The sequence below is a fragment of the Brachionichthys hirsutus genome, chromosome 24 (assembly GCF_040956055.1).
Source record: "Brachionichthys hirsutus isolate HB-005 chromosome 24, CSIRO-AGI_Bhir_v1, whole genome shotgun sequence".
Classification (NCBI taxonomy): Eukaryota; Metazoa; Chordata; class Actinopteri; order Lophiiformes; family Brachionichthyidae; genus Brachionichthys; species Brachionichthys hirsutus.
The window spans coordinates 1,881,825-1,893,887 of NC_090920.1; the positions used below are offsets into that span (position 1 = coordinate 1,881,825).

Sequence of the window (12,063 nt, forward strand, 5' to 3'; positions counted from 1 at the left end):
TACAAGTATGTTACTTTACTTCCTCCTTTTCCTCTTCCCCAATGCTCGGATTGATTTGTTCAAAGTAATTAGGTCTTGTTTTCAGACCTGCAACATCTTATTTAGCATATTTGGTGATTATATTGAAATATTTATTTATATAAACCTGTTTTCTGATTCGTTTTTTACTGCCCTGGCTCCTTTCCAAAGGCATAACTTTGGATTGAGCTCTGCCAAACTGACCTTTGACATATTTAACTCCTCCTCCTGATCAAAGGTTGAGTTTACGGCCCTGTCCTGAATGACAAGTTTAACTCCTGGCCCAACCCACACAAGGAATGGTGAGTTCCTCAGATCTCAGGCATCACCATGGTTACTGAAGTATTACTATAACAAACCTTGAACCATCTGTTACAGTTTTTTCATTTTTCATTTATTTGTTTGTGCAAATTTGTCAGACGGTTAAAAAACACGAGTTACAAAACGTTAGATTCTTCTGCCAATTGTTTCATGGTTCAGGCTTTATAAGGTTAAAAGATTGGATGAGCGACAACACATTCTTCCTGTTTTGATTACGTTGCTTCTTGGGGAATAAACGCTGAGCTCCCAGCCGCTCCATGAACCATGGATAAGCGTCTTTTTGAGGGTAGAGATCATGCTGCTGCTTACCTGAAGTACAGGGTGGCACCTCACGAAGTAGTCGACAGGATTACGACCTTCATGCACAAAAAGGTTTGATTCATTTGATCAGTGCGACTGAGCGTGCTTTCACACTGCCCTTTTAAACTGACCAGAGTTCCTTTCCTCGGGCGATCTGCTCCGTTTGGGCCAGTGAGAACGCGCATCCGGACTCTGGAGAGGATCAAAAAAGTCCGCCTGAAAAGGAGTGTCTCGGTTCCATCCGGCGGAGCAAAGGCATGGATCAGCTGCACGTAGTGACGCTACGCGGCACGTCTCCGGTCGAGGAAGGACAGCGCGCACTCCAAGCTGCTCTGCAGGGGAAGCTCAGTTACCCAAAAAAAGAAAAGTGGTGAAATATGTACCGCTGTGTGTAGATTTCATTGACTAAATATGCGTTATAATACTTTAATCTTTTGTTCAGAACCAGCTATTTATCACCGGTAACTGACACGACTTCTCCCCGCAGCGCCACGGCGCTTTTACGCAGGCAAGCGCGGGGCGGAGAGCGGGCTGTTCAGCAGCGCGATAGTTTTTCATTCCGTTGTTCCGGACTGAGCCGGAGACTTTACGGATCCCCAGCGACTTTGTCTTTGTTAAAAACGACAAGCGTTGTGTAACATTTGTGATTTAGGCCAGAACAAAGTGATCTTTCCTCCTTGAATGAGCAGCAGCTGCAACTGCGCACTCAAAAAAAAAAACATGAGGGAGGGCGGGACTTCCCCTTCTACTTTGTCCAATCGACGAGCGCCCCTTTCAGCCACGCCGGGGCCGCGAAAGTTCGTTTCGTGAAGAAATCACGGTGTGAACGCAGACCTTTCAACTAAATATAAATGCAGGAATTTGCACCCCAAATGAACCGAGTCCTCTTGGTGCAGTGTGAAAGCACCCTTACAGTATGTACTTGATGGTGTCAGAGGTAAACATATTTTACCTCCTCCCCTTTCAGACACTGAAACGGTTCAACCTTGCAGTCGATGTTGGCTGCGGTTCTGGACAAATGACCACCCTATTGGCTCCGCACTTCTCCCAGGTTATCGGCGTAGACGTCAGCGCCGCCCAGCTGGAGATGGCACTGTCAAATAAAAAGCCTGCAAATGTGACCTACAGGTGAGATTAGACTTTGTGACCGTTTTGTCTTTCATTTTACATTCGACTATTGCATTCCTAACCCTTGGACCCCAGGCAGTGTCCCGCAGAGGAGTTGCCCTTTGGTTCTGGTGAGGTGGACCTGGTGACGGCCGTGGCGGCTGTTCACTGGTTCGACCAGGAGAAGTTCTTCCAGGAGGTCGATCGGGTGCTGAGGCCCGGAGGCTGCCTCGCTGTAATCAGCTACGACATCGACATGGAGCTGGAGTATGGAGATGTTTCCGACACGCTCAATGACATCTGTCAAGAGGTGCGTCCGAAATAAAGAGTCTTCATTTGTTTCAATCCAACATCTTCATCAATTAGACCAAATAGTCCTTCTACTACTCAAAAATATTCCGAACAATGACAGTTTAAACTTTATTCCTTTCCCCCTCTTGTTGGTTAGTATCATGCTGCCCTGCCTTCACTCCCAGATAAGGGATCCTACAGGTCCATGTTTAACTCCTGGTCCTACCCGGACAAAGAGTGGTGAGTTCTTCAGACTCGTCAAGATTTTCCTTTCACCTTCAGCATCAGTCAGTCAGGACAAACTTCCTGTTTTTTTTCAGGAATGACTGTCTAAGGATAAAACGGACTATACCAGTGAGTGGATACATCAACATGATTGAGACCATTTCCCACTTCCAGACCCTCAAAAAGCAGGATCCCATTGAAGCTGAAAGTCTTTCCAGTCGCATCAAGAACAAGTGAGACACTGTCCTCTGTCTCCTCCAGAGGTCTGATGGGTCATTCATTCATTCTAAACTTTATTCAAACTCTTCCATCTCAGGCTGCTGTCAGCCATGGAGGCTTCTTCTCCTGACCCAGAGGTCACCGTGGTTGTGAAGTATTACTACTGGCTGGCGTGCAAACCTTGATCCGTCTGCAAGTCCTAAAGATGTCTTAAAAGAAGTTCATTTTATTCCTTAAAATGTCTTGAATAAAATTTAATCTTCCATTGAAATGTGAAGATTCTTTACTTTTTTGCATTCCTTGTGCTTTTTTGGGGGGGAAATGACAATTGAATGGGACCGCAGAAACAACAGCAGATTAGTTTTCTGATGGAGGACGGGCACATTTTCTTTTCTGAACCCCTTTACTTTTGATATGACAGGAGTCAAGACGTTAATTTTTAAAGACAATTTTCGGCACTTTCACAATTAAATAGTTGTAACTAATCAGCTGATGGCATGAGAGGGATTCAAGCCTGTCAGCAAAAAGATATTGTAATTTTGATGCAACTGTCATGGGTGCTTGTTAGCAAATTAAACCCATCCACCCAAAAGACAAACATCGACCCAACTGTAAGGGTCTTATTCGTGAAGAGGAGGAGCCTTCATTCCACACACAGATCAAAGACAAAGGTGATTCGCTCAGCTCTGCAGCTGGTGGGGCATGAAGCATACATACAGTTAGCTGTATGTAATCAGTAACAGTAGTCAACGGAGGAACCAAAGCTCAACTCCCAGCGGCTCCCTGAACCATGGCTCAGCGTCTTTTTGAGGGTAGAGATCATGCTGCTGCTTACCTGAAGTACAGGGTGGCACCTCGCGAAGTAGTCGACAGGATTATGACCTTCATGCACAAAAAGGTTTGATTCATTTGATCAGTGCGACTTACAGTATGTACTTGATGGTGTCAGAGGTAAACATATTTTACCTCCTTCCCTTTCAGACACTGAAACGGTTCAACCTTGCAGTCGATGTTGGCTGCGGTTCTGGACAAATGACCACCCTATTGGCTCCGCACTTCTCCCAGGTTATCGGCGTAGACGTCAGCGCCGCCCAGCTGGAGATGGCACTGTCAAATAAAAAGCCTGCAAATGTGACGTACAGGTGAGATTGGACTTTGCGACTGTTTTTTACATTCGACTATTGCATTTCTAACCCTTGGACCCCAGGCAGTCTCCCGCAGAGGAGTTGCCCTTTGTTTCTGGTGAGGTGGACCTGGTGACGGCCGTGACGGCTGTTCACTGGTTCGACCAGGAGAAGTTCTTCCAGGAGGTCGATCGGGTGCTGAGGCCCGGAGGCTGCCTCGCTGTAATCAGCTACGGCATGGACAAGGAGCTGGAGTATGGAGATGTTTCCGACAAGCTCAATGACATCTGTCAAGAGGTGCGTCCGAAATAAAGAGTCTTAATTTGTTTCAATCCAACATCTTCATCGATTCGACCAAATATTCGTCCTACTACTCAAATAAATTACGAACAATGACAGTTTAAACTTTATTCCTTTCCCCCTCTTGTTGGTTAGTATCATGCTGCCGTGCTTTCACTCCAAGATATGGTTCTGAATACAAAGGCACACTACAGGTCCATGTTTAACTCCTGGTCCTACCCGGACAAAGAGTGGTGAGTTCTTCAGACTCTCGTCAAGCTTTTCCTTCAGCATCAGTCAGTCAAGTGGGACAAACTTCCTGTTTTTTCCCAGGAATGACTGTCTAAGGATAAAACGGACTATACCAGTGAGTGGATACATCAACATGATTGAGACCACTTCCCACTTCCAGACCCTCAAAAAGCAGGATCCCACTGAGGCTGAAAGTCTTTCCAGTCGCATCAAGAGCAAGTGAGACACCGTCCTCTGTCTCCTCCAAAGGTCTGATGGGTCATTCATTCATTCTAAACTTTATTCAACCTCTTCCATCTTAGGCTGCTGTCAGCCATGGAGGCTTCTTCTCCTGACCCAGAGGTCACCGTGGTTGTGAAGTATCACTACTGGCTGGCGTGCAAACCTTGATGCGTCTGCAAGTCCTAAAGATGTCTTAAAAGAAGTTCATTTTATTCCTTAGAATGTCTTGAATAAAATTTAATCTTCCGTCAAAATGTGAAGATTCTTTACTTTTATGCATTCCATGTGTTTTTTTTTTTGGGGGGGGGGGGGGGGGGAATTGAATGGGACCACATCAGCAGATTAGTTTTCTGATGGAGGACGGGCACATTTTCTTTTCTGAACCCCTTTACTTTTGATATGACAGGAGTCAAGACGTTAATTTTTCCAGACAGTTTTCGGCACTTTCACAATTAAATAGTTGTAACTAATCAGCTGATGGCATGAGAGGGATTCATGCCTGTCAGCAAACATATATTGTAATTTTGATGCAACTGTCATGGGTGCTTGTTAGCAAATTAAACCCATCCACCCAAAAGACAAACATCGACTCAACTGTAAGGCTCTTATTCGTGAAGAGGAGGAGCCTTCATTCCACACACAGATCAAAGACAAAGGTGATTCGCTCAGCTCTGCAGCTGGTGGGGCATGAAGCATACATACAGTTAGCTGTATGTAATCAGTAACAGTAGTGAACGGAGGAACCAAAGATCAGCTCCCAGCAGCTCCCTGAACCATGGCTCAGCGTCTTTTTGAGGGTAGAGATCACGCTGCTGCTTACCTGAAGTACAGGGTGGCACCTCGCGAAGTAGTCGACAGGATTACGACCTTCATGCACAAAAAGGTTTGATTCATTTGATCAGTGTGACTTACAGTATGTACTTGATGATGTCAGAGGTAAACATATTTTACCTCCTTCCCTTTCAGACACTGAAACGGTTCAACCTTGCAGTCGATGTTGGCTGCGGTTCTGGACAAATGACCACCCTATTGGCTCCGCACTTCTCCCAGGTTATCGGCGTAGACGTCAGCGCCGCCCAGCTGGAGATGGCACTGTCAAATAAAAAGCCTGCAAATGTGACCTACAGGTGAGATTGGACTTTGCGACCTCCACAGAAACCGTTTTGTCTTTTATTTTATATTTGACTATTGCATTTCTAACCCTTGGACCCCAGGCAGTGTCCCGCAGAGGAGTTGCCCTTTGTTTCTGGTGAGGTGGACCTGGTGACGGCCGTGGCTGCTGTTCACTGGTTCGACCAGGAGAAGTTCTTCCAGGAGGCCGATCGGGTGCTGAGGCCCGGAGGCTGCCTCGCTGTAGTGAGCTACGGCATCGACATGGAGCTGGAGTATGGAGATGTTTCCGACACGCTCAATAAGATCTGTCAAGAGGTGCGTCCGAAATAAAGATCCTTCATTACCTCGACCTGTAGAGGAATAACATGTCGGTTCATTGCAGATCCTCATGGAAATGTCAAGACAATTATGACAATTTTAATTCATTCTCTCAGGCCGCTAGGATAATTGTAGTATTCGTTTGTGGTTCTTCTTTGAAACCTTGAAGACATTTCTCGCCGTTGTGCAATTTGTGCCGTTCGTTTTAATCATTCCACAATTAGCTTCAGGCCAGCAACACAAACATGAGTCATAATTATTATTATCGTAGCGAGCTCGAGGAGAAGAACCACACTGGACTTGCGCTTGTGTCAACAAGTGCCTTTATTGTGACACAGGACGACTCGACTTCACACGGATCCCGCATGGGACATTCAACGCAACACCCCTCTCACTCATGGTGCCAAAAGCACCACCCAGTCACTCCCATGATGCATTGCGCCTCACGTGATCTTGCGTGATCGCTACATTATTATCCCTACCTATTTCTACCCCAAACAGACAAAATGAAAACATTGCTGTTTTTTTGTCTGCTTATTTGTTTGCTTTTACTAGTATTATGCTGCCCTGATTCCTGCCCGGGATCCGAATTTAGGCGTGAGCGATGCAAACATGTACTTAGACATGTTTGGCTCCTGCTCATACCCGGACAAAGAGTGGTGAGCGTTTCACACTTTACCATAAACTCAGCATACTTCTCAAGCTGGAGTCCTGGTAGTGAGGTTCTGATTCAGCGTCCTTTTTGTTGTTGTTGTTGTTGTTCTATTGCTTTGTGTCCAGGAACAACCCTCTATGCATAAGAAGGACTGCACCGGTGAGTGGATTCATGGGTATAATTGAAAGCACGACCTACTTTCAGGAACTGAAGGAAAAGGATCCCACTGAGGCTGAACGTCTTTCCAGTGGCATCAAGAGCAAGTGAGACACCGTCCTCTGTCTCCTCCAAAGATCTGACGGGTCATTCATTCATTCTAAACTTTATTCAAACTCTTCCATCTTAGGCTGCTGTCGGCCATGAAGGCTTCTTCTCCTGACCCAGAGGTCACCATGGTTGTGAAGTATTTCTACTGGCTGGCGTGCAAACCTTGATCCGTCTGCAAGTCCTAAAGATGTCTTAAAAAGAAGTTAATTTTATTCCTTAAAATGTCTTGAATACAATCGGATCATCCACAGAATTTTAATGATTCTTTACTTTTATGCATTTCATGTTTTTGGGGACTGCCAATCGGTAAGAATGTAAAATAATAGTGAATTGACACCTTAAAGGTCTTGAGTCGACCTTTATAGGCATTCAGATTTCTGTCAATTTCAATGAATTCATTACTTTCTTGCCAAATTCTCATGATTAGAAAAAATAAACATTCTGGTGAGTCATATTTGTTTTAAAAATGAGAGTTTATTTTCCATAATTCAAGTCAAACCGGGTGAAACACAATCACTCAAATGCATATTTATAAGGAAGTAGCACAGCCTGTTCATCCACTCAGCACAACATGCAAAGCGAGCTGAAAATACTTATGTACAAGCTTCAAACGTCAGGCTCTATAGTCTATAAAACCCCTTCTATGCGTTTACTCCTCCACACCACTAGGGCAGTCATGAGCAGAGTGACTAGCACCGGCACCGCGATGAACGGGGCGAGGACGCTGGCCGGCGGGTCGCGAAGGAGCCTGCCGGTCAGAGCGCAGTCGTGGAAGTAGATCCTGTGAATCTGCGTGAAGAAGCGGTCGACTATGTGATTCGGCCAGAAACAGTCGACCCTCAGGGCCACCTGGTAGGTGCAGTTGGTCAATCCCTCGTAAATCCTGCAGAGGGCGACACCCAAACAGGTCTATCTGAACAACGCAGGAAAAAATAAGGCAAGTCAAACCTCACAACAAATACTGGTGAAGTTTAAGTAAGTAAGTAAACTTTTTATTTCACAAAAGTCCAGCTTGAACTCGTCTCTCTAAGTGCCTTTGAAACGACCTTTTCCTGGGACCAAGGACACCTGTTGGTCGGAAAAAAAGCAGGATCTCGAGTTACCAGTGGGCTTAACACGGCTAAATATAGCCGCCCTGTGATGCATACCATACCGGGACAGATCCAGCTCTCCAGATACCCCCCCCCCCCCCCCCCGTGCTTAACTATAGCTGAAGGCCAAGTGGACAACTGCTCTGTGGTCCAATCAAGGGATCAAATCTGGATCCCTTGAGTTATACATAGGCTTTTGTGAAAATTCAGAGTTTTAAATACCTGTCCTTTTACATTTTGTGTGAAGCACCATTTAGATTCGACGCCCACAGTGACGCCATAATCGGCTTTGCCCCGCCTACATGGGTGCAGGTGCTCAGAGTTTGCTCAAATGGCCTGAAGCAAATTGCATCTTTTGCAGCAAGGCTCCGTAAATGTTGAGTGGATGAAGCCAAAGCCGGAGATTTTCGGAAGGACTGTTCCAGACCAGACCGAATCAGGCCGTGATTACAAAACTCCTGAGAGTAAATAATTGGCATAGACTCCATTTAATTATTGATGAATTCGGCATTCCGATTTCAGGAGCAGCTGTTCACAAATCTTACTTCAAGCGCATTGGGAAAGTTCCCATCTTTATTTTGTCGGAAAAACGAACTCACTCGACTTTAATTTTCGGAGCTGCTAAATTGGTTTCCTCCTCCTTGGCTTTTCCATTCTGCATAATTTAACTGTGGGCTCTCCAGCGGGCCTCGGCGATGCCGCCAAACATCATATCTCTGAGCATTGTGACGTAACACACACACACACACACACTCCAAACTGCATCACCAATTATGTGGTGCTGGACCAGGAGAGGACAGCGATCCAGGAGGGAAATCATAGTTTTGACACAAGGTTGTCTTGTGGGATTTGCAGCTCTTTTCACGCCCTGACTGACTCATCTTCAGTGTTTGGAAAGGACTGCTCAGAATCTCTCTGGCACACACACACACACACACACGCACACACATTTCATGTGCAGCTGATATAAAAGGCTGTGAGTAAGAGATGTGGTGGAAAACACTGCGTCGGGGATGGTCCAAAAGGCAAAAATCTACAAAGAGAGGTTGAAGGTGCAACATATCGTCGCAGAAAAGGTGGAGATCCTTATTCTGTGTGACCCAGTGGGTGAACTCACTCCATGGTGTCCGTCCAGCTGCACCACAGGCCTCGCTCCAGACCCCCCATGTCGAAGTCGAACTTGGCGAGGCAAAGATCCTGGATCGTCCTCTCGTAGAAGCCCCCGTCGCAGCCAGATGCCGATGGAAGGAGTAGAGCTGCAGACGAAAGAGGAGGCGGCGTTAGAGCCGAGAAGAGATGACTGGAAGGGAAAGGATTCGACCTTTGGGGATGCGTGCGAGACTCTTTTCTCCCTTGTTTTTTGGCTGCTACTTCCTAGATGTCAGGCCGCATGCGTCCCGCAGGACTCGGCTGAATGTGGTGCAACAGAGGAGGGGGGGGGGGGTTCCAACCGGTGGAATGAACAGGTCGTCGCTACACGATTGAAATGGGTGCAAGCCTGCGCCGGCATGATAAGAGCCAATAGCGCGGCCATTATATTCGCTCTGTCTCAGCCGGATCCAGGAGGCTGCGAGACGCTTTTTACGGAAGACTGGACGGCTGGACGCAGGGGTGCAGAAACGGGGCTCCATTCAGCTAAACAAACGCCACTCCTCGGCCTCGCCGCCACCCTTTTTCCTATTTATTTTGGGTGAAGAGAGCGGCCATCTGTCGGAGAAGAGCCACGCATGCTCGCTTGGAATTCTGGCACTCGATAGTTATGGATTTGAACAACTGCTTCTCATGAATTTTGCACGATCCGTCAAGTTCTAGACGTCACTCGTGTTTAGTCGAGCCGCTCTAGCGCGACGGCCCGATTTCCATGCGCTTCCATTCCGAGAGCGATGCTGACAGAAGTCTTTTAAAAGCCTGCCAAGAGAGGGGAGTGTTAAAAGAATGATTTGCACATCAGACTCCCATTCCGGCTCCTCTCCGGGTGCATATCGTTGCTCTGAGAGCGCCTCCTTCATATTTCACCCAGATTACGGTGTGTGAACCTATCGGAGTAATCGGGAAGCCTCTCCGTGGTTTATAACCTGTTGAATATCCACAATGCAACAGGCTTTCTATTTCATGCATCTTTAAACTTGAATTCCGCCACATTTGCAGAGACCTGTATGGAATCGCATTCCAAGCTGTGCTCCAGCGGGATGAAGGGAGCTTGATGCCACTGATGGATAATGTCACGCCTTTATTTCCTGGGTGCATTTCATCGATAAGCAATGCCGATTCATGAATATTTTGTTCAAAATGTGATTTCTGTCGTATATATTTTGTGCTGTAACCCAAGGTTGTTCAAGGACAAATGAATTGCATCGATTGTAAATGTAAATGGTGATACTTGAAACTTTTGACCTTGTGTCAGATTAAAATGTAGATTTGAGGGGTGCAGTTTGTAGCTTAAAGCTTTTTATATCCGGGTTAATTAACAAAACAATGCAGACATTTAAGTTCTATGAAACATCTCTGATTCAAAAACAATTTAAAACCTGCAAATACAGCCAATAAAAGCTAAAAACGAACACTCACCTGCTATAATCAACACAAGCCCTGCTCTCAGGAGCCACGCGCGCTCCTGCGCCATGCTGAGCGCCAACCGCGGAACGTTTTTACGCGCCCTGCTCACTCCCCAGAGCTCAGCCGCGCGTCTCTCATCCTCCCCCCCCCCAAAGTCCTATATCCAGAGCGAGTGACCAAGAAACGCACCACAGTGTTACCAGTGACTCGGGAGTGGCTCGTGGTGTCAACAGGAACCGTGCGTAAAAGTCCCCTGACTGCGCAGCGACCGGCCTAATCATAGCCATGCCCGGGCCTGTCATCTGAGCCCGCTCGCCCTCCTCTTTACGCGTCGAGCTGCGCGCACAGGAGGCCAAACGGAGTCACACCAAAGCCACAGAGTTACTATCGATTCATCAATGAGATGAATCGATAGGCCCTCGGGCCTAAATATGTATTTTCGGGCACCCGTCAAATCTTTAAAGTCCATCTTTAATGCTCCTAAAAATAGATGATCTGGTTTTTAACTGGTTAATCTGTTTTTTTTATTGAATTGGTGACGTCATGAACAAAACGTGCGGAAAATACAAGCTTCATGATCCATGCATCGACTGATACTCCAGGATTCCCCTAGAGAGCAGCAGAGGACGCTAAATGGACCTCCTCTCTTCCCGTACAGGCTCCTTTCGCTCTTTGCGCACAACAAAGAGGCTGTGGAGTCATTTCTGATCCCCGAGCCTCTTTATGCTCCAGTTTTCACCTGACACGGATCACAAATCGATATCCCCCCCCCCCCCCTCTCGCCTCACCACGCCGGTCCTCCTCCGCTTGTAAAATGAACGGCCCTGAAAATAGTCTGTTGCTGGAGCGATTCCCATCACCGGAGAGCCATTAGGCCAGCATCATGAAGGTTTATAGGCTGTGTCTTCTGCCGGAGGGTATTTGCAGGTTGACCCCCCCCCCCCCCCCCCCCCACTGGCTGGAGCGATGGATTTAAATAGAAACACAAGAGACACAAATTATTCTAATGGATTTAAAAGAATCAGTAATAAACACCACCCGGGTGTTTTTTTTAATTTGTATTCTATTTTATCAAGTTTGTATCTTCAACATTCCCATGAAGAAGTTTATTTCTAAGTCATACATCGCTCAGTAATTGTAAATATTAAGATATAAAGTTTAAAAAAATATGACTTCATGATCATTATAAGATCATAAAAAGCACATTTTCGTGTCCCCCCCATCTCCGATTTGAATCCACCCCCCCCCCCCCCCCAGGACAGGTGTGTGGACAGAAGCCAAGGAGCCAATCAGGAGAGGCGATGCGAAGTGGCTGGATGAGATGTCAGTCACAGAAAGGAGGGCGTATTCAGAACCTCTCCTTCCATAGGAACGCACACATTCACGCGCGCGCGCTCACACACACGCCCCCCCCCCCCCGCCCCCCCGCAGCCACGGGCGGCGTGAGGAGTAAATGGCTCAGAGTAACCGCGGTGGAAACCGGGCAAACAAACTCAGCGACGCGCGGCGCGTAAAAGCTCTCCGCTGCTTCTGGGCGCGCGCGGTTGTTCGTGTTTGCGTCTTTATTTTGTGTGTGCACGAAAACGAGGATATCTGAACTGGACATGTGAGCTCCGGGACCTAACAAAGATGAACTTCCCCGCTTGCCTCCTCGTCACTTTGGCGGTGATCCGGGCGGGCGCAGCGCAGTCAGGTGAGTTTGCCC

At 47.0% G+C, this 12,063-nt stretch overlaps 5 protein-coding genes across 5 annotated transcripts in view; 4 read left to right on the forward strand and 1 right to left on the reverse strand.

Moving 5' to 3' along the window:
- The first annotated feature begins 436 nt into the window (after positions 1–436).
- On the forward strand, positions 437–2,741 carry LOC137912133 (putative methyltransferase DDB_G0268948). Its single transcript, XM_068756485.1, has 6 exons — positions 437–711; positions 1,607–1,767; positions 1,843–2,056; positions 2,195–2,277; positions 2,358–2,495; positions 2,579–2,741. The coding sequence occupies exons 1-6, from the start codon at positions 604–606 to the stop codon at positions 2,664–2,666; spliced, it is 792 nt and encodes a 263-aa protein (XP_068612586.1). The 5' UTR covers positions 437–603; the 3' UTR covers positions 2,667–2,741.
- Positions 2,742–3,271: 530 nt separating this feature from the next.
- On the forward strand, positions 3,272–4,549 carry LOC137912142 (uncharacterized). Its single transcript, XM_068756494.1, has 6 exons — positions 3,272–3,379; positions 3,463–3,623; positions 3,689–3,902; positions 4,041–4,138; positions 4,218–4,355; positions 4,439–4,549. The coding sequence occupies exons 1-6, from the start codon at positions 3,272–3,274 to the stop codon at positions 4,524–4,526; spliced, it is 807 nt and encodes a 268-aa protein (XP_068612595.1). The 3' UTR covers positions 4,527–4,549.
- Positions 4,550–5,133: 584 nt separating this feature from the next.
- On the forward strand, positions 5,134–6,878 carry LOC137912126 (malonyl-[acyl-carrier protein] O-methyltransferase-like). Its single transcript, XM_068756479.1, has 6 exons — positions 5,134–5,241; positions 5,325–5,485; positions 5,573–5,786; positions 6,345–6,448; positions 6,570–6,707; positions 6,791–6,878. Exons 1-6 carry the CDS (start codon positions 5,134–5,136, stop codon positions 6,876–6,878), a joined length of 813 nt encoding a protein of 270 aa, XP_068612580.1.
- Positions 6,879–7,171: 293 nt separating this feature from the next.
- LOC137912125 (receptor activity-modifying protein 1-like) lies at positions 7,172–10,563 on the reverse strand. The gene is made up of 3 exons (XM_068756478.1): positions 10,371–10,563; positions 8,920–9,058; positions 7,172–7,594 (listed from the first exon to the last, which is right to left on the reverse strand). Exons 1-3 carry the CDS (start codon positions 10,423–10,425, stop codon positions 7,339–7,341), a joined length of 450 nt encoding a protein of 149 aa, XP_068612579.1. The 5' UTR covers positions 10,426–10,563; the 3' UTR covers positions 7,172–7,338.
- A 1,424-nt stretch (positions 10,564–11,987) lies between these two features.
- LOC137912263 (receptor tyrosine-protein kinase erbB-4-like) overlaps positions 11,988–12,063 on the forward strand; it is a 119,363-nt gene continuing 119,287 nt past the window's right edge. The window contains exon 1 of the mRNA XM_068756613.1: positions 11,988–12,051. Within this exon, the coding sequence (XP_068612714.1) occupies positions 11,988–12,051 (64 nt within the window). The remainder of the gene's footprint in view (positions 12,052–12,063) is intronic.